Genomic DNA, 21,013 nt, shown 5'->3' with positions numbered 1-21,013 from the left:
CCCTATTACTTCTTGTTTACGCAGTTTTTTTCAAAATCAAATCTTTGATCCCTATTCTACTTGTTGAAAATTAATAATTTTTTTGCCCCACTAGTTTCATGATTTTTTTCATGTCCATGCACATGGACTACTTCTTAAATATACGTTCAACAGTACATGATTGTTTAATAAAGAAACCCATTGTAATATCATAGATATTCTACTCACCGGGATATGAAACGCCGTATACTCCCCATACATTAAAACGGCCCATCCGCACCTCTAGTAAATTGGTGTTAAACAGTAGTGACTTTCTTGAAGTCTTGAAATAAAGCGAAAATCAAGTCTCCAAAAGTTGAATCCTTGTTGTTTAGACAATTATTCACTGTAAGCCTAATTGTGGGAGGCAGCAGCGACTATTGAAGAAGGTTGAGTAAATTGGTGATCCAACACTCTGCGAACCGTAAGTCTCAAACGCCTTCACGAATCAAGGCCAATTTTATGTGGCAAAGATAAGCCAGTGCGTCTAATCGAACCGGCATGTCTTCAACTGAATTGTCTCTACCATTGTCGTTTTATTAGTCTATGCGGTCGACATCCATGTACATCTTTTGTGAACCCTAGCGTATCGCTTCATGGCTTGATCAAGCTAATCTTTTGTTATTCCATAAAGAAGGCCTTGATTCGTCGAACTGGTGGCGTTTTGGGTACTGTTGATATTCAAACATGCAGATACAGAATTTAAAAAAAGTGTTGTTTAGGATTTTGTGTACGTGTAAAGTAATTTTTTTGGTTTAACGCGCAGGGCTGTGTATTAAACGTATGCTGTCTATTGTAGAACTATGCCAGGGGGGCACAAGCTGAAGCTTTCAAGTGTGAAGAGTTACAGAAAAAAGAGAAAAGAAAGGCTAGCAAAGAAGACGACATCGACTGTTGCTGCTACATTACCATCAACCGATCCTGCAACATTACCATCAACCGGTCCTGCAACATTACCATCAACCGGTCCTGCAACATTACCATCAACCGGTCCTGCAACATTACCATCAACCGGTCCTGCAACATTACCATCAACCGGTCCTGCAACATTACCATCAACCGGTCCTGCAACATTACCATCAACCGGTCCTGCAACATTACCATCAACCGGTCCTGCAACATTACCGTCAACTGATCCTGCAACACCACAATCATCAACTATTGCTGCAACATTACCATCAACATTGCGTACAGAAGATGTTGCAGCATCAAGCCTAAGGGTATCAGTGCCACTCATTTCATACACTTGCAGTGAAACTAAAAGTTTGGATGAACTACACAGCCGTTTAATGAAGAATGGAGTGTGTTCAGGTTGGCAAGTAGTTGAAGCAAATTTGAATTGTCTTGCTTTGGCTAAAATGAAGCTTGTGCCTTCCCCTTATGTTGTTGCGTCAGTCCAGATATATTCAAATTTCAATTATAGTGTCACCATTGAAGGACATTCCATTAGTCTGGCTAAGCTAGGAGCAGCTGTGTGTTCCAAAATTTCTTGTATCAGTGATGCTTTATTGCTGCTTAGAACAATTGACCAATTGCACATGTGTGAAGGGAACTTATGTTCAGAATTTACAGAAGTCGTTCAGCATAATGAGGGAAAATTCCTTGGGACTGATCGTAAGTTTTAGTATACACTGATGTGTTGTTTTGTGTGAGTGTCCTTATAATCGTTGTCTAATATGAGCAATTTATTACTATGCTGAATATAGATTGAGTACATTACCATTCTCCATTGCAACAGCTCCCTTCTTAACATACGCAGATTGTATAATTTTGTGTGCATATTTATTAACTTTTTATTTAATGTTTATACAGGGAAAACTGTGGTAGCAAATATTGCAACAGTTGATGGGAAGCAAACTATCAGGCACCATGAATGCTACATTGTTGTCAGTGAAGGCACAATAAGGTGCAGCAAGTGTGCTGCTCATCGCAAATCTCTACAGTCAGCTGTTTCCAGACTCACTTCAAAAGCAAAGACTGTTCCTTCACCCAGTTCACATGTTGATACCTCACCTAGCAGCCATACAAACTTAGACTATTTGACATCATCCGAAACATCACTCAGAGTGCGCACATTGCAAGGCAGGTATAAAGCTAGCAAAAAAGTTATCAGCCGTCTCCAAGAGAAAGTAAAACAGCTCACTGAAACGCAAGGACTTACAGTTGAACAATCGTTGCATGATGATTTGGTCACAGTGATGGATCAACATGAAAGTGAGATCACTAAGCAACATGAGGAATCATCATTCCAGATGCTGTTTTGGAAGCAACAACGGGAAGCTTTGAAGAAAGGCAAAGGCATTCGATGGCACCCTCTTGTAATTAAATGGTGTTTGTATCTTCACCATTGCAGCAGTAAAGCCTATAAGGTGTTGAGAAATTCGAAATGTTTACATCTGCCCTCAGAACGCACTTTACAGGACTATACCCATTTCAACACTACTGGTGCAGGCTTCTCAGCTGCTACAGACAATCAGCTAAGGGAGTACGCAAGGCTCAGTGCAACTCCAAATCACAAAAATAATGTTGGATTGCTGTTTGATGAAATGCATATAAAGGAGGGGTTGGTGTTCAGCAAAAACACTGGTAATTTAGTTGGTTTTGTAAACTTGGGAGATGTTAACAATGATTTTATACGTTATGCTAATTCTGAGGCAGATGGTGAGAGCAGCTTACCTTTGGCTAAGTCTGTGTTGTTTATCATGGTCAGAGGCTTGACTTCCAAATTAACATTTCCATATGCTCAATTTCCAGTGGATTCCATCAAAGGATCACAGTTGTACCCACTATTCTGGGAGGCAGTTCATCGACTTGAATGCATGAGTTTTAAAGTGTTCACCTGTACATGTGATGGTGCTACCTCAAATCGACGACTTTATCATCTGCTCACCAAATCAGAGCCTGAGAAGCACAAAGTGCGTAATAAATATAGCAAGGAAGAACGATATATTTATCTGATTTGTGACCCGCCCCACCTCCTTAAAACAATCCGTAACTGTTTTTCATCTAGACCACTATGGGTAAGTGTCTTTATACTGACTTATGGTGTCAGCCATAATTATTATAGCGTTGTGGAAAGTACATCAGCTGGCAGCATGTAGTGAGCCTCTATCGTCGTACAACAGGAGCAGGTACAGGAGTTTCGTTGGTGCCAAAGCTTAAGTATGAGCACCTTCACCTCACTTCTTTTTCTAAGATGCGAGTTGACCTTGCTGCGCAGGTATAGTAATAACTATATAAACTACCTTATTTTATTTCATAACACATATAGGTACTCAGTGGGACTGTATCCAGTGCAATGAAGTTAACAGGAGAAGATGCCCGCGCTACAGCTGACTTCATTGATTATATCGATAAATTTTTTGACTCTCTAAATGTGGACAATCTTAATGAAGGCACACGGACAAGGAAGAAATTTCAGGAACCATACTATCTCAAGGATGATTTTCGGTTGAAGGTGAAGCTCCATGATTTTGGTTCTAATGCTATAGCTATTATACATTCTTCTAGTGGTTAAGTGATGATTTTACCTCGTACATGAACACGTGGAAAACATCTGTGGAGGCACGAGAGGGCTACACTGCTCAGCAAAAGCAGCGAAATCTGTTGAGTGAACTCACAATGGAGGGTATCCAGATTACAGGTATGTTTATATTATGCATACAACTGATATTACTAGCAAGTACAAACATCTTTTATAGTGTCATCATTTGTAGAGTTTGTACCATTAATTCTGAGTCAACCAGGTGTGACCTATTTTCTAAGTGAGAAATTATGTCAAGATCCCCTCGAGAAGTTTTTCGGACTCCAGAGGCAACGAGGGAAATCAAATGATAATCCTTTGCTCAACGAAGTGCAGAAGAACACTCAAGCTCTACGCGTGGTTGGTGACATCAATGTCAAGTCTATTGCTGGAAACTGCAGAGGCAAAAAAAGAGATGCTATTTTTACAGAGACTAATGTACAATTGCAGAAACGCAAGAAGTCTCGGAAAACATAATTAAATGTAACCACATGATTCACTTTCACATTGTTATGTAACATACTTTATTACGTGTACTTGATAAATACTAAAACAATTTCTTTCTCAATGATTTTGATTTCTGTGTGCTTTTTTTGTTCTTTTGCTTGTATTGTTCCATAAATCCTTTTGCAAAAGCATTTCCACGAACTGTCGTATACAAATCAATTGTCATCTTTAACAGCTCATCTCCTATTTCAGTGGGTGTGATGCCAATTGCAAGGTCCCAGTAGAACCCGACATCCACATCACCTAGTGCCTGGTCCAAAATCAAATGTTTCACATCACTCAGTTGGCTAGAATCACCATCAAACACATTGCGGCATATTTTCTCAATAGCTATCAAGCAATTGTAAAACATCTCGCTTATGTGGGTTAACCCACCACGATCAACTGCTTCAGTCCACTGTGCGCTTTCCAACCCTGTAGGGAGGTCTGACTGTAGTAACAACAAAGTATCGACATATGCTTTCTTGGTGACAACTTTTGTGTGTAACTGTTTGATAATGTACCCACCAATGTAGTTGATGGTATTCATTTCTTCAAAAGTCAACTGGTGTTCTGGATTACTAGAATCTGCACATTTGGTTTTGGTATTGACTTTGGCTCTCAGCATCTTCTTGAAAACTTCCTCAGTGATGAACTGATAAAACAGTGGGTTCACCTCCACACCAACCTGCTCCAAAAGCTTCTTCCACTCCAGTTTTAATGTGTCCCCAACAGCTAATTTATGAAATGCTGGCCACAATATGGAAAGATTCAAGGTGGTAGCAAATATTTTCTCTAAAAGGTGTACCAATTTGTGAGAAAAAGTTCTGTTGGCTTCGTGTTCTAACAAACGAGTTGCTGCAGAGTGAAAGAAACGATAACTTTCTACTTTTTGATCACTATATCTCGGCTCGCTTAGTACTTCGTTGCACACTTCTGTAAAGTAGTTAACTTCCACCCGTGTGCCAACTTCATCAGCAACAAGAGCTATACTCTCGGCCGTTCTGGTACTGGTATCAAAGCTTGTACTAGAAGTCATTTCACTACCACCATAGATATTCTACTCACCGTGAGTAGAATATCTATGCTACCACACTGCATTCACACACGCGCTCAGTTCAGTAGTATGGAAATAATTTATCAAGCGGCGTCTAAGATAGAAAGGTGTTGACAGAGGTGCGGATAGAGTCGTGAAAAACAACCAGTTTCATATCCCGGTGAGTAGAATATCTATGGTAATATCAACTGGCAATAAACAATTACATAAATAAGTTTAATAAACAATTAGTTAACAATACAGTAAACAATACCACTTTCCTTTGACGAGTAGATAAATCCACTAGTGTGACCGTTTACTGCAACGAAGCGGTGCGAAATCTCAACACGAGTAAAACACACGCTTGACAAAACGTGGTCGACTCCAATTAAAGTGCTGAGTATACGGAGTATCCCGCTTTTTATTTTTCAATCGCGTACGGAAGGGACACACCCCTTTTCAATTCGAAATTTACCAGTGTGTTCCAATAGCTTACAAGCCTTGTTATGTCGACTCTTAGCTGGTAAACAGCTGAAGAATATAATAGAAAGTATACACGAAAGGCGTACAGTAATAGTTTAAGTGACGAGGTGCGGGCCACACCCCCTTCACTGTCTCGTAATGAAGGAAGTCTAAAACCCGAGTTTCAGTGAACAATAGTTATGTTTAATGTTTAGTGTGATACAACTTGATGCATTTTAGTCCGGTGAGCTAAAGCAATGGAATTTTAAACAATTCTATATTATCATCTGTATGGCTTCTCGATCGAATGGCGTCTCGAAGAGTGATTCTTGCTCTATATCTCGCAATCGCATTAGAGAGGGAAGATTTTAATACCACACAGACCTGGGTACGAATGTTTTTTAAATACGCCATACGTTTTTAGGGCTGATATCTACTTCCTACGAGCTGTAGGCGCGCGAAACAAGAAAGAAGAAAGAAAGAAGAAAGAAAGAAGAAGATGGAGAATCTAACCATTTTCAAAATTTTAAAAAACACCTAAAACCATTTCCCTTACTTTTAATACTTGTTGGCTAGTGTTGTAAACACAAAAGAAAGGTCTAGAATGTTTTAGAAATAAAATCTAAAGCCCGGAAGGCTGCTTTTGGCGTGCGTTCTATTAGAGTGTTTTGAAAAATTTCTGCCTGATCCCTATTATGTACCACTACCGTGGTACATGATACCACTACCGTGGTACATGATATATATATATATATATATATGGTAGATAGTTATCACCTAACATAGCACTTTGGCACTACCACACACTGCGATTTAAGTAGGTACATATAGCTCTCTGTGGGAATAAGTCAGTGCCATGAATTTATGAATGTGCACATTGTAACTGATTACTGTACTGTTTTTTAGGAGATCTGAGGGAATCAGCAATCCAGTGTACTCAAATACAAGCAATGAAGAGATGTGTTGTTTGTCTGATATAATAACAGTAATGTGTAGATACATATATTGTGTGTTTGTTGTTTTTTGTACCCCATAAAAAGAATTTTTTCATCTATTCTTTGTTGTGCCATATTTAACAAGTACACAAGGAAAAATAAGGAATTCCAAGGGATCATAGAAATAAAAGTAGTGAAACAAGATAACCTACACCTTTAGTCATACAGTTGAACTTCTTTAATCCAACACCTGCACAATCCTCAGACCTCTCTAATCCAACCAAGTGTCATTCGCTCTTGCAGAAAACAACATCTGTAATCTAACACTTTCTACCCCATAATCTGACACAAATTTTGATTCTCTATTATAGATTTGGAAATGTATTGATTTCACCAAAATAGAATAATAACTGCATTGAAAATTAAAACATCACAGAGTGTAAATTTTAGGCAATGGAAACTGCAAAATTTAAAATTCACATTACATGTTCTTTCTTACCTACCTAATATACTTAGCATCCTAGGAAATGTTTGTAGCAGTGGAACACAGATTCTCTAGTGTTGCATGATGACTGTTCTATTAGAGTATCTTGATCTTGTATCATTGTATGTATATTATTTCAAGGGCATGTACCTCCTGTACCCTCCTCTGGATTCACCACTGAGTTGCTTTGGCTGCACAGTAAAAACAAACTAGTGAAGGTCACTACTAATTTCTGCCACAATACTCACTATTTTTGTGTAGTGACGTTCACTATATGTGACTGGGCCTGCGAAAATAGGGCATGTGGGCACATGATTTTTGCCTACTTTTTCAAACTTTCATTACTCATAACTTTTTGTACCATTATGCTATGGCAATGCAATTTTGAGCATCTAGTGAGATTTTAATTGGCTGTATGATGCAAGTTACAGAATACAAATATTCTGTTCCAGTACTGAGATATGACCTGTAGTGTGACAGGATGTAGTTTGTGCCCACATGCCCTGTTTTCGCAGGCCCGGTCACATATACTAATTTTGTAGTGAACATGTATAGTGATGTTCACTACTACATAGTGAGGGTCACCACAAAAGAGTAGTGTAGTGAATGTCACTACAAAAGTAGTGAACATCATTACACAAAAATAGTGAGTATTGTGGCAGAAATTAGTTGTGACCTTCACTAGTTTGTTTTTACTGTGTGTCACCACCTTAAAAATATGCTGACAAATTAAATTATTTTACAAAGATGCTACAGTCAACAACTGCATGATCATGCTGATACAGTACAAATACAATCTTGTCCAGTTAGAGATTTCTTCAAAGTTGACATGCAGTTTAATCCGTTATATATTTATATATATATATATATATATATACACCTGTTTGCTAACTTTCTTTCATATGTCTCATGTCTTGCATTGGATATCCATACTGTAACTATTGTTAACTCCATGATGGTGTGCCATTTTAGGCCATCATTATTTTATACCTTGTTTCCCTTCACTAGCTGTCCATAACATAAGGCAAACACCATACATTCCTGAATTGTATGTATACTATAATAATGTTTTGATTGCACATGCAGTTTTATGATGTGCAATGTAAAAATGCTCTTTTCAAGAATCATGTATATGGATTACTGAGTTGTTGATGGTACAAAATTTCACTCATGATTTTTTTACTGTGACAATTATGAATTGTTCCTACAATAATTAGATGTTGGTGTGACATCTCCACATTTTGCAGAAGTCAGTGCTATTTCATTTCAAACTGTAAGAATTCTGTGACATATTTTGCAACTTTCAGATCCTGGGCTGGAAATTCATCTTTACCAGCAATATTTCATTTGTTCTTGGTTTTTTTTTCTCTAAATACCAACAAGCAGAGCCAGAAATATCAGTAATGTTATTATATCCTTTATTTGCTGCAGATTGTCATTTTCCCTATTGAATTTGGCCATGATGTGTCTTTGTGGTAGTCACTTTACTGCTGGTCAGCCCCAGAGAGATCTGACAGACTTCTCTCTGGTGGTGTGTGAGGGAAAGCTCTCTTTGTCTGATTGAATTGTTGTGATATAAATTTATGTGTGTATCATATAAAAAATTAAATAAATTCACAGACACCCAAATCACACTTACATTCAATCAACAGTTTTATATCTTCACTTTGTAGAACAACTCATCTACTTTCTAAATGTCCCCAGTTTATTTAATCAAATCCTTTAAATCACGAATTACAAATCAAATGTGTGAGGCCCCAACTAGACACTGGGTGACCTGCAGTTCGAATCCTAGGGCTGGAGGGATTTTTTTCCTTACTTTGGCCCCTTTTCTGTCTCACCTTATTAGCTATGTCTCAGCCCTTGTGCTCAAGATACCATAATGAAATGCACAGTAGGGATATAACACTTCTTATTGTTTTACTGTGATTTAATATTGTGCACTACTCCAGCTTGTTTCAGTACTTTTTATCGATGTGCTATGGTCCCTACTCTAGTTGAAAATTCCTAAATTTTTTTGTGTACTTGTAGTTATACCAGCACAGCTTTAAATTTACACTTCAGGTGATGATCCCCTTGTTAAGCACTTTTATGTATAATTGTAATGATCCCTCTAATACATAGCTTATAAAATTCCTAATTTCCTTATGCTTGTTAGTTAACTCATATAATTCACCCATTGTGACCTCCTATAACACTGCATCAAAGGAAAGAATGGTGCTAGTTGCATGGGACTACAATTGCACCCCAAAATTGATGTAACTGTTTTGATTAGTTTTAAAGTATGTTCTACATGTTACACAGCTCTACTACACACAGAGAGAATGATCCATGAAGAATCATACCATCTGTTTACTTCAAATGTTTGAGGCATGGTGTGAAAATTATGAATGCTTTCCATTTTGTTCTTTAACACATGAAGCCACTGATGCTCAACACATCATCATTACTACCGCACATCTTGACGTACATGTATTAAACATTCCATTAAAAATTTTTTGTAGTTGATCATTTTTGAGATCCTTCCATAAAAGTACTTTCTGTCGTGTAAGATGTTTCTATGATGGTTTTTGTGGGCAACATTTTGGGGGGATTTCTACTGTACAGTACTACTGTACACATAAAGTTAGCACACATTTACACTTCAATACATTAAGAACTTAACTATATGTTCCCAATATATGTAATGACCTACGTGTGATAACATACATTTTATTCTCATCAGAACAAAGAATAAAATGAAGAGGACACTGTACTTAGCTACCTGACATAATATTTGAGCAGCTGTGTTTGTGGATTATTTCGTACACATAAAAGGTGTACAAGTTGCTAATCTTAGTTATAATAATTTGACGTACATAGCTAAAATGTCATCATTTACTAAACATGTTGAAGCTTATACTAACCCCATGCAGACCTGGGGTTAGTGTATCTATGGTATAAAAATGTTGCATGGCAAAATTAAGGTGGTGGATTCATAAGGCATTGGAAGTCATGAGTTATATATGTAGTAGTTATAACATGGGCACGAGTGATTTGCCTGAAATATACACACGAGCACGAGGGCGCAGCCCGAGTGCGAGTGTGTATATTTCAGGCAAATCACAAGTGCCCATGTTACAACTAATATATTCCACTTGGGTGACTCACCTGCAAGTGTACATGGAAACTACAGGAATGCTTTGCAAGTATATTTATATGGGACCATGTGACTTTCGATTGTGGGTAACGTCGTAAGAGCAACGACAAGGCGCTGCTGAGAGGCCGAACGTAAGTGTATCGTCACGAGCATGCAGATTGTTTCGATTGTGGGTACGCAATTAAACACAGGAAGCCCAAATACGAGATGAACAGCTCATAATGGAGCTTAAGTGCACTATAAAGTACTTACTATACCAGCCATGAATAAACTAAAGCAGTGAATATGTTTACAGCGCTATAATGGCCTAGCCAATTAAGCGCAACGCCCAGTCACAACGCGTGTGACATCGCGCCAGGTGTCAAAACAGCAATGTAAAGACGAACTACACTAAAGTACTTACTTTACTAGCCATGAATATACTAAAGTAGTGAATACTATTAACACTAATGGCCAAATCAATCAAGCGTTATACCCAGTGTCTGTGGGACATCGCCATGCACGTGACTATTGAATGCAACATGTTCAATATAAACTAACTTGTGACCTTCTTCATTCAGTAAAACAATGAACTATGTTCTTCCCCAAGTCCATGATCTATGCTTTGGCTCACTTTACTAAAACCCACTATCGATCCTGTGAAGTGTCGCTATATTAAAGGAGATGAGATCACACAGTTTTATCAAAGAAATCAAATGATTTCTGAGAATGCTTGGAATGCATTAATGAGAATAGGAGGTTGTATATGTACCACTCTGCGTGGGCAGTTCAAAGGCACCGCCAGTGCCATAATTTGTATATTGCACTGCTGCAGACCGCAGCGAGTGCATTATAACTTATAACGCACTGGTTGCGGTTTTTTAGACCACAACGAGTGCATTATAAGTTATAATGCACCGACCGCAGTGCAATATACAGATATTGCACTGGCTGCGGTTTTGTGCAGCATAGTACAAGTGCCGGTGGCGAAGACCACTATGACACCTCACCTAATAGGTGGAAAGACACTTCACAGATCACTCGAATTCTTTTATAGCCTGACATGTAAAGGTCGATTGTGGGCCATAACGTCACCAATACGTATAATGTTTACACGCACCCAATGGCAATCGAAAAAGCCAACGCGGGTGGCCACAACTCTAGTCTACATATATATAAACGTACTTATACACCTTACTAGTCTGGTACCATCTTAGCTCAGATTAAACTGTAGTCCACTTCAACAATGACTCAATAAAACAAATATATTCTAAATAATACTAACCTTTATGTTCGATTGTGGTAACCAGTTTTGTCATGCCAACAGATTCGAGTTTAGCCAGTGTGAATAGTAAGAATTTAGATTAGTATCGTTTATTAGTTAGGTTTTGTTTACTTAAACCGTCTATTTAGCTGCTTTTTTTTGCTCGAGAGAATCACTATGGCGATTAGTCTGGTGCTTAGTCTATATGGCACGCTGGCATGCTGAGCACTACATGATGAGAGTCGAACAGCGAATGCAGGTTAGTGATATAACCCATAGCGTACTAGCTTTCAATATCTCAGGTGGCTGCAGTACTGCAGGGGGAACGTCATCGCAACGTCCGGCTTGGTTACCCACAATCGATGTTAGAAACCTGGCCTTTATAAGTGTTACAGCTGTCTTGTGAGACTCTCCCCACCTATTAGGTGAGTGGTACATAACAGTTATACAACGTGCACTCGTGCTCTGCCTGTATAAACGCACTTGCCTTCGGGCCTAACGGCCCTCAGGCTTGTGCGTTTATATCAGGCAGAGCACTCGTGGCCATTGTATAACTATATAATACTACCTCCTATTCTCGTTAATGCATTCCTGAGCACTGCTAGCAGTGCTCTTATACCACTTATACACCTTCTCTTCCCTTTGAAGTGAGGTGTGAAAGTGGTATATATATATATGCCAACTTGGAGACAGATTTTGTCAGACTGGGTCACATTTGGTGAATGTGCAGGCATTCTGACTGGTCAGTTAATTTGAATGTATACCCACAATGTGCTGTTGTACTGATATTGGTAGAAACTGAAATTAAGAGCCTATACAGCCCACTGATTGTGAATAGTACATACATAATACACATCTTCTTAGCTTGTCAAGGTGGTTTGTATACCTTTAATAGTATTATAGACCATAATTAGCAATTCCTGGAGAGTTTTAAAACTAATGTAATTTTTTTATTTAGCATAGCCTTGTGCAACACTCCCTGAGGATCTCATAAACACTTTGTTTTTAATAATCCATCACAGGATGGTGGAATTATAAGCAATTTTGTCCTTTACATTAGGTAAAAAATTTTCTGTATCTTTCCATTGAAAAGGTCCCAAAAATGAAAAATGCTTAGAACTTTTTGTATATAGTTACCATTTTACTTGTAATTTGTGTTATAAAAAGAACGTTTGCAAAAAATTCTTTTCAGTAAGAACCATCAACTCATGGAATAATGAGTCTTTTCCGAAATTACGTCACAGACACAAAAATGGCCGTTGTAGTGTGGGGACCAAGGGGTACGACACCTCTACAAATCACGTACACCCTTCAGTTCAAATCACAAATCTCCAGCGATTCGCCCACGCAAGTAATTAATGCTGCTTGAAAACTAGTCTCGAAAACATATTTATAAAAAATACAAGCTTACAGTGATACAATACTAGTTCTTAATCAAGAAATAATGTCCTTCAGAACCCAGTAATAGCCTTAGAAATCACACTACGACAATCACGCGTGACGTTTCAAATAGCAAATCCAATTTCAGTTTCTTTATGGACGAACAATGCCCGTATGATTTACGGTACTGGGCTTTGCAGTGTGAGGACTCTGATTTTCCTTTCCCCAAACCCCTGTTGTAATTAATTGTGTTTGTAGTTTAGTTGTAGAGTAATTTGTATTGTAACTGTAAAAAATATATATCAAGACACACGGTAGTGTGTCGTGCGGTCCAAGAAGCCGGCGCGCCACACCCGTGAGTATATTGACAGGAAGAACGAAAACGTCATTTTCACACCTTTGTATCTCAGTGATCACTTATCCGATTAGAACCAAATTTGTTACACAGTTGCCCGCCAGCCAGGGGAATCTACATTCCAAATTTGAAGGAAATCTCTCAAGCCATTTCCGAGATACGAGCTGCCAAAGTTTCGTTTTTTTTTTCTTCGTTTTTTCTTCTTCTTCGTCTTTTCGCACACTTGCAAAAATTGCTATAACAAGCAAACGCGTACTCCGATCGCCTTGAAATTTGGCACACAGAAAGGGAGTCCAAAGGCGAATCCTAGCATCAAATTTGGTACAAATCCGATGAATGGTTCAGGAGTTATGACCGATTATTCGTGTAAAACAAGATCGATTTGTTGTCACGCCTACAGGGTAAACCGCTTCATGGAATGAGTTGAAAATTGCTATGTAGATGGAGTAACCATCGTAGGAGTGCCTTTTGGTGGTTTGAAAGGAATCGAGATAAAGACCACGGAGATATGACACAAAACCCAACCTGTGTCACAATTACGCGATCGATTTTTATGAATAAAAAAGTATTAGTTTTCACGCCTACTAGGCAAACCGCTTAGAGCAATGACCTGAAAATCGGTGTATAGCTGGAATAATCTTCATAGAAAGTCCTTGCAGTAGTACAGAAGAATCGGAGTACAAACCACTGAGTTATGATTCGAAAGCCAACTCCGTGTAGCAAATGCGAGATCGAGATACTCTAATAGAACAGTCACCCTAATAGAGCATTCGGCTAATTTATTTATTCCATTATAGAATTTTATTACATCACAAGTTATTCTGTAGGGAGTTCAGCTGCAAACAGTTAATCTTATAGACAGTTCAGCAAGAAGACAGTCACCATGTGGAGAGTTAAGCAAATATATCACTATAGAGATTCAGAACATTACAAGTCACACTGAAGAAAGTTCAGCTATAAACAAGTCATGCACTGTGTAGAAAATTCAGCTACAATTAAGTCACTTTCTAGAGAATTCAGTTACACAGAATTCAGCTACACACTAGTCACTGTGGAGAGAGTTCAGCTACAAACAAATTACCCTTTAGAGTAATCAGCTACAAACAAAACACTTTGCAGAGAATTCAGCTACAAACAAATCAGCTTGTAGAGAGATCAGTTACACACAAATCAACCTGTAGAGAGATAAGCTAGAAACAAATCACCCTGTAGAGAGTTCAGCTACAAGCAAAACACCCTGTAGAGAGTTCAGCAACAAAGAAACCACATGTAGAGAGTTCAGCTGCAAACAAATCACCTTATAGAGAGTTCAGCTACAAACAAATCACCCTGTAGAGAGATCAGCTAGAAACTAGACACAATGTAAGGAGTTCAGCTACAAGCAAATCACCCTTTAGTGAGTTCAGCTACAAACAAATCGACCTGCAGTGAGATCACCTACAAAAAAGCACCTTGTACAGAGTTCAGCTACAAACAAATTACCCTGTAGAGAGATCAGGTAGAAGAATTCACTTTGTAGAGAGTTCAGCAACAAAGAAACCACCATGTAGAGAGTTCAGCTGCAAACAAATCACCCAGTAGAAAGATCAGCTAGAAGAAGTTACCTTGTAGAGAGTTCAGTTACAAAGAAACCATCATATAGAGAGTTCAGCTACTGTACAAAGAAATTACACCATAGAGAGTTCAGCTAGAAGAAGTCACCTTGTAAAGAGTTCAGCTACAAAGAAACCATCATGTACAGAGTTCAGCTACAAAGAAACCACCTGTACAGAATTCAACTACAAACAAATCATCCTGTATAGAGATCAGCTATAGTTACCTTGTAGATAGTTCAGCTACAACAATTCACCCTGTAGAAAGATCAGCTAGAAGAAGTCACCTAGTAGAGTGTTCAGTTACAAAGAAACCATCATGTAGAGAGTTCAGCTGCAAACAAATCACTCTGTAGAGAGTTCAGCTACAAAGAAACCGCCATGTAGAGAGTTCAGCCTCATACAAACCACCTTGTAGAGAATTCAACAACAACAAATCACCCTGTAGAGAAGAAGTTACCTTGTAGAGAGTTCAGCTACAAAGAAACCATCATGTAGGGAGTTCAGCTACAAAGAAACCACCATGTAGAGAGTTTAGCTGCAAACAAATCACCTGTAGAGAGTTCAGCTAGAAACAAATCACCCCGTAGAGAGATCAGCTGGACGAAGTCACCTTGTAGAGAGTTCAGCTACAAAGAAACCATCATGTAGACAGTTCAGCTGCAAACAAATCACCCTGCAGAGAGTTCAGCTACAAAAAAATCACCCTGTAGAGAGTTCAGCTAGACGAAGTCACCTTATACAGAGTTCAGCTACAAAGAAACCATCATGTAGAGAGTTCAGCTACAAAGACACCACCATGTAGAGAGTTTAGCTGCAAACAAATCACCTGTAGAGAGTTCAGCTAGAAACAAAATACCCTGTAGAGAGACCAGCTAGAAGAGGTTACCTTGTAGAGAGTTCAGCAACAAAGAAACCATCCTGTATATAGTTCAGCTACATTTCAAGTCACCCAGTAGAGAGATCAGCTGCAAAAAAATATCCTGTGGGGCATAATGGGCATGTAATAAATATATGTATATAATTTGTATAATTACTAATAAAATCAAAAATAATTGAAGTACTAAAATTCTTCTTTAAGTTCTTTTCTTCTTCCTGTAGTAAAGAAAAAAACACATGGGTTAAAAAAGCCCCAAAGCCAGCCATAGGCCGGTTTTGCAGTATACAAATACAAAAAGAAGTGATATCTAATCAAAAACAGCCAAGCTGTAAAAAAAGGTGCGGCCCCCAAAAAGGCCATGGTGAAAAAAGATGTGAAATCCAAGGTGGCAGCCAAGAAATGGCTGTGATGGTAGGTTAATGGTTACATTTTAATAATGACAATTCAGGTGAATTTTGTGCCACTTGGTCTTGGCACCAAATTCACCTGAATTGTTGTTATTAAAATTTAACCATTAACCTACCATCACAGCCATTTCTTGGCCGCCACCTTGGATTTCACATCTTTTTTCACCATGGCCTTTTGGGGGGCCGCACCTTTTTTTACAGCTTGGCTGTTTTTGATTAGATATATATATATATTACAAAAAAAAAAGAAAAAAATTTCAAATCACAAATCAAGTTTCAAATCATGTACAGATTTTCAAAGGTGTCGTACCCCTTGGTGGGAACGTTCGTAAAATTTGTATGGGCGACTATGAGAAGAAAATTTTGAACGGAAATATCTCAGCCTAGGAGGAAGATATCGAACTCTAACTAGCAGGTATGGCTATAAGACGTTACAATAAGTACGTAAAAGCGATTTTCGGTTGATTTTCAAAACAACGCTAGATTCCTATTCTTTCAGCTAATTTATAAACATACCTGCTGGTTAGAGCTCGATATCTTCCTTCTCGGCTGAGATATTTCCGTTCAAGAATTTTCTTCCTATAGTCGCCTATACAAATTTTACGAACGTCCCCACACTACAGCGGCCATTTTTATGTCTGTGACGTAATTTCGGATAAGGCTCATTTGTCCAATTATGTAGTGTCGTCTAATTCTACTGACAATTTTAAAATTATGATTGATAACTTTTATTCTTAATGGAACTGTTTATTGTAACGAGCAGGACTCACAGGCGTCAGTATTTCATTTAAACGTGACGTCATGACGGTGAACGAATGTATTGTTGGTATGCACAGAAAGTGTGAATCGAAAAGAGCAGAGGAGGTTGGACACGCACACGTGAACGCATACATTTTGTATTGAAAGTTTAACCAAGCGTTCACGAAAGTTTTCACAAATACCATTCGAGAGTGCACTTCAAGTTTAGTTTATTCAGCCGGTCAACCCCACTACTCCAGGCACGTAAATCGCTCTTGAAATCTACTGGATCACGTGTGTAAGCGATTGCTGGGTGGAATCCATGTGTAATACTATAGGGACGCCCTATGTACGTGTATTTAAACACAATTATTGTCGAAGAAAGCAATGTATATGCTAACAAAGCCTCTCAGGGTATCGAAAAAGAAGAATGGACGCCGCTAGTTTGGCCTTACCTCCCTTACAGAAAATCGAAAAGAGAATTAGAAACTCGCACACCCGCCTTGCGATAAGAATTTGCTGTTTATCTTAAGAAGCACAAGGTAACGTGGTGTGGATATTGCTAAACATTTCTTTTATCTCTTACTCCTCGTCACATATTAGAAATATGCAATTAACAGAAATAAATTTCAGAAGCGCTTGTATCGTGCCCAACCTCCTGTGCGAAAAGAGTAGACCGGTCACGAGAGTTTCTCCAGAGTGATACAGAGTAACTGGAACGAGCCATAGTTCATGTGGCAAGTTATAGTCAGAAATTTTGACGTCAAAAAATTCGCTAAAAAATTTGACGAATCGGTTTAATTCATCAAATTTAAATTTCAAATGTTTATAAGCGTCCTTAAAAGTACAGATTTTGCCTGCAATTTCTTGATTTTCGTCAACATTTTATTCGTCAAATCTGCTGAAGTCTGAATTCGTCAAATTTTTCTTACGTCTAAATTTCCTTGCGTACGGTAGTCCGTCATGGTGCTTATCGATTAGAAATTATAAGCGCCTAGTCTGAAAAAGGAGGCGCTTATAATCTCTAATCGATAAGCGACGTAACGGCCGTATAGCCTAAATATTTCGAGGTTGAACAATGTTGCTAAAATTAAAAATTTCGAGGTTTTCCAAGCACTCCCAAAATGTATTAGATTATATGGAGGTCCAAATATTTCAAGGCTAAAATTTTCGCTGATAACCGCGAAATCAGCGAAAATTTTCCTCCTCGAAATGTTTAGGCTATACGGTAGTCTCGTCCTCGCAGACCCATTTTCCGGGGTGGAGCTTATCGATTAGAGATTATAAGCGCCCCCTCCGAAAGGGTCTGGTGAAATGCCCATACCATTTTTGTCCGAGAAATCGCCAAGTCTGGCGAGTGATAATTGGTGTTTAATACTTACACAAGATTTTACAAAAGGTGACGATTAAACAGTATTAATCATTTTATGGCTGCGCAGTACAGACTTTACAAAAGCAAAGCTTACCTCAAATCGTCACCTCTTTTGTAGTTATTAAACACCAATTATCACTCGCCAGAGTTGGTGATTTCTCGGACAATGGTATGGGAATTTCACCAGACCCTTTCGGAGGGGGCGCTTATAATCTCTAATCGATAAGCGCCACCCCGGATAATGGGTCTGCGAGGACGAGACTAGCTATACGGTACCCCAGTGATGTACAATCAGCTCACGAGCGAGGGGTCCGCCACGCTTTAAATCTAACTTATCCGAGATTCAAATCTCTTGGAATCCCCATGCAATCTACAAGAACCTTCTCAAATCTCTGAATCTCTGTGAAATCTGCAAAATCCATTAAAATCCATGGAATCTTTAAAATCTTCCTAATCTTCGTGACAATCTTTTGCAATCTTTAAAATCTCGCTGAAATCTTTGAATCTGAGACTACCACAATCAAATCTTAATCTTCTTGTTAGTAAATTTCAGTAAACGTTTGGATATTTTACTCAAGCTCTTGCTTGTTAACACGTATTCTTGCGGCTGTCTTGCACCTAGGCCTGTTCGTCCACGTGTACTGTGCGATTATTGGGTTCTTGCAGTCTACGTATATTGCCAAAGATATAGCCAGTTGTTCCCGAGGTTGTTTCTTCTTCGCCACGCCTTTAGCTACTTGACGAACTCGTTGGGACAAGCTAGTTAGTGACCCTGACTCGGATCTTTGTTAGGTGAGTCTACATACTGAATTCACACCTGTGAAAAGAGTGAGCATGGTGCATTACGGATTCATATTGCTCCTGACATAATAGCCAAGATAAAACTCCAATAGCTAACAGCTACATCTCTTTAGTGAGCTCTTTAGCTAAATCAGGAGTAGCTATAGCACGTCTCGTCAATATTCACATTCTTGAAAATCATCATGCAGTAATTATAATCAACACATCTCAATCTCTGTATTCTAGATATAGTATAGACCTCGATATAGACTAGCCAACATTCATGCAGCAAATGAAAAGTTTAGCTACACATGTGGGACCCCTGCTTTTAGTGATACGAGTAGTGATATTTGCTATGTAGTTTAATTTGTTATCCCACTCATATGGGACCTCAGCTGTGAAGGCTACTGAAAGCCTTTGTCAGTATAGGGAATCAGAGACATGCTGGCAAGAAGAATACAGAGAAGACTAATAATCCCTGCTATGGCTCCATAACCATAGGCACATGTCTTGATTGTATGTGGCTGTGGATCAAGTCACAACATGGCTGGCTGGAGTCTCTGAAATCTTAAGGTTTTGGTTACAAAGAATTTGCATGCTTTTGAATATTCCTGCACTGGTATCTTGTGCCAGCATCCCACAACATTAAGCTCAGGTATGAAAGCTTAGTCCAATTATAATTAGCTATGTAGCAACATGCACTATGTAATGTGTAAGCTTAACTCTACCATGCCAGCAAGTAATGTGTCCAAATGATATCACACTCTTAGCTGAACAGATTCGAGCAGATTAAATTACTATCTCATCTATTATTGTTTAGTGAAAGATAACAGGAGATGGAGCAGCAACCTCAGGAACTATCCACTACCAGTTTGGAAGTTGATATACTTGCGCTGAACGCATGAACGCATCTGATACCTGATACCTTGAAATGCATGAACGCATCTGATACCTTCGCTTAGCTGAGTTTATGTACGTATGTATATACATACAATTTACAATATACGCACAAACTTTAACAAGCATGCTAGCTAATAATTTATATCTCAATGGGTCAATGTCCATATCACTTTGCTAACTCAGGTAGACAGTCTCAAAGACAGCTGCACTATAAGTTATATTATATATAAGTGTGGAATCTATGTGTAAAATCTAATTGTGCGGTATCTTTGATATCATATTATTCCACATTTGCTGAAGTCAACTACACCATTGATATACTGAAGTTCCTGTACACAATTATCGAGACAATTATGCAGTCAAACTGTCAGCAGTTGCAAGAGATGTCTAAATAATGATATAGCTAAAATGTACACAACTTGCATGGACATGGCAAAACATGATGATTTTAGACATATTATTTGATGCATACAGTATTATAATACAGCTATACATGTGCGGCATGAAAAGCTAGGGCAGAGTAGTAGTTAATAATAGTATAATTAAGCTTTGCCAACTCTAGTGTGCGATTTACTGAGCTTATGTGCGCATGCAGGGCTATTTGATTTGATTGAATGCTTTAGCTACGGTGACCAGCACTGAAGTAGTTTGCTATGTCACTATCTTGGTTGCTCAGTACAAATGAAGTATGTACAACTCAAGATCTAGGCATTTTCTCATCACTACTGAGATCACTACAAGGAGAGCTAGCTCTTAGTCATGATTACTTACTATGTGAGGTAACTGTATAGGAACAGTTCCATTAGCTATAGGCTAACTTGCTACGTGTTAGCGGGCAAAGCCGCCAATTTAACTAGGCAAATTAGCCACATATACTAAGCTCTATTGCTGGTAGTATGCAGTATTGTAATAGCTAAAGAGTAGCCTCTTCAGTAGACTCGTACCTCGACTCATACCAGGCACAGAACATGGCTCCACAGCACTACAACATAGTATTTAAAAGTATTTCAAATCTTAACAGAAATCTTAAAATCTTTTCAAATCTCGGTCAAAATCTTGAATCTTTCTTAAGATTTCTCAAATCTTAAATCTAAGTACTACGTTACGGACCCCTCGCTCACGAGCCTAACTTGATTGCAAAACCACACATGAGATAATTATTTATAATTTACAAGAAATATATGGGGAAAAAATTGTTTTTCGGACTTACAAAAGAATTTGTCTAGATTCCATTTTTACCAAAAATTCCAGCTCTAATTCCAGATTCCAACTTTGGAATCCGG

At 38.4% G+C, this 21,013-nt stretch overlaps 1 protein-coding gene across 2 annotated transcripts; it reads left to right on the top strand.

Annotated features, from left to right (window-relative positions):
• Positions 1-220: 220 nt before the first annotated feature.
• On the top strand, positions 221-4,178 carry LOC136266697 (uncharacterized). 2 transcript variants are annotated; one of them, XM_066061694.1, is made up of 7 exons: positions 221-442; positions 818-1,632; positions 1,831-3,038; positions 3,086-3,238; positions 3,290-3,475; positions 3,529-3,661; positions 3,735-4,178. In XM_066061694.1, exons 2-7 carry the CDS (start codon positions 822-824, stop codon positions 4,016-4,018), a joined length of 2,775 nt encoding a protein of 924 aa, XP_065917766.1. In that variant the 5' UTR covers positions 221-442; positions 818-821; the 3' UTR covers positions 4,019-4,178. The 2 variants fall into 2 exon arrangements, with proteins under 2 accessions (XP_065917766.1, XP_065917765.1); XM_066061693.1 differs by having other exon boundaries at positions 223-442; positions 3,720-4,178.
• Positions 4,179-21,013: the final 16,835 nt, after the last annotated feature.

This window comes from Dysidea avara, chromosome 9, assembly GCF_963678975.1.
Source record: "Dysidea avara chromosome 9, odDysAvar1.4, whole genome shotgun sequence".
Classification (NCBI taxonomy): Eukaryota; Metazoa; Porifera; class Demospongiae; order Dictyoceratida; family Dysideidae; genus Dysidea; species Dysidea avara.
The sequence above is the reverse complement of the archived record's forward strand: the minus strand, read 5'-3'. Positions and strand labels throughout refer to the sequence as shown.

Excerpts from the sequence above, each read along its gene's own strand:
- LOC136266697 (XM_066061693.1), top strand. The coding sequence starts at position 822 with ATGCCAGGGGGGCACAAGCTGAAGCTTTCAAGTGTGAAGAGTTACAGA. Across the intron at positions 1,633-1,830 it reads AAAATTCCTTGGGACTGATC|GGAAAACTGTGGTAGCAAAT; the intron begins GTAAGTTTTAGT and ends ATGTTTATACAG. Across the intron at positions 3,476-3,528 it reads AGGATGATTTTCGGTTGAAG|TGGTTAAGTGATGATTTTAC; the intron begins GTGAAGCTCCAT and ends ACATTCTTCTAG.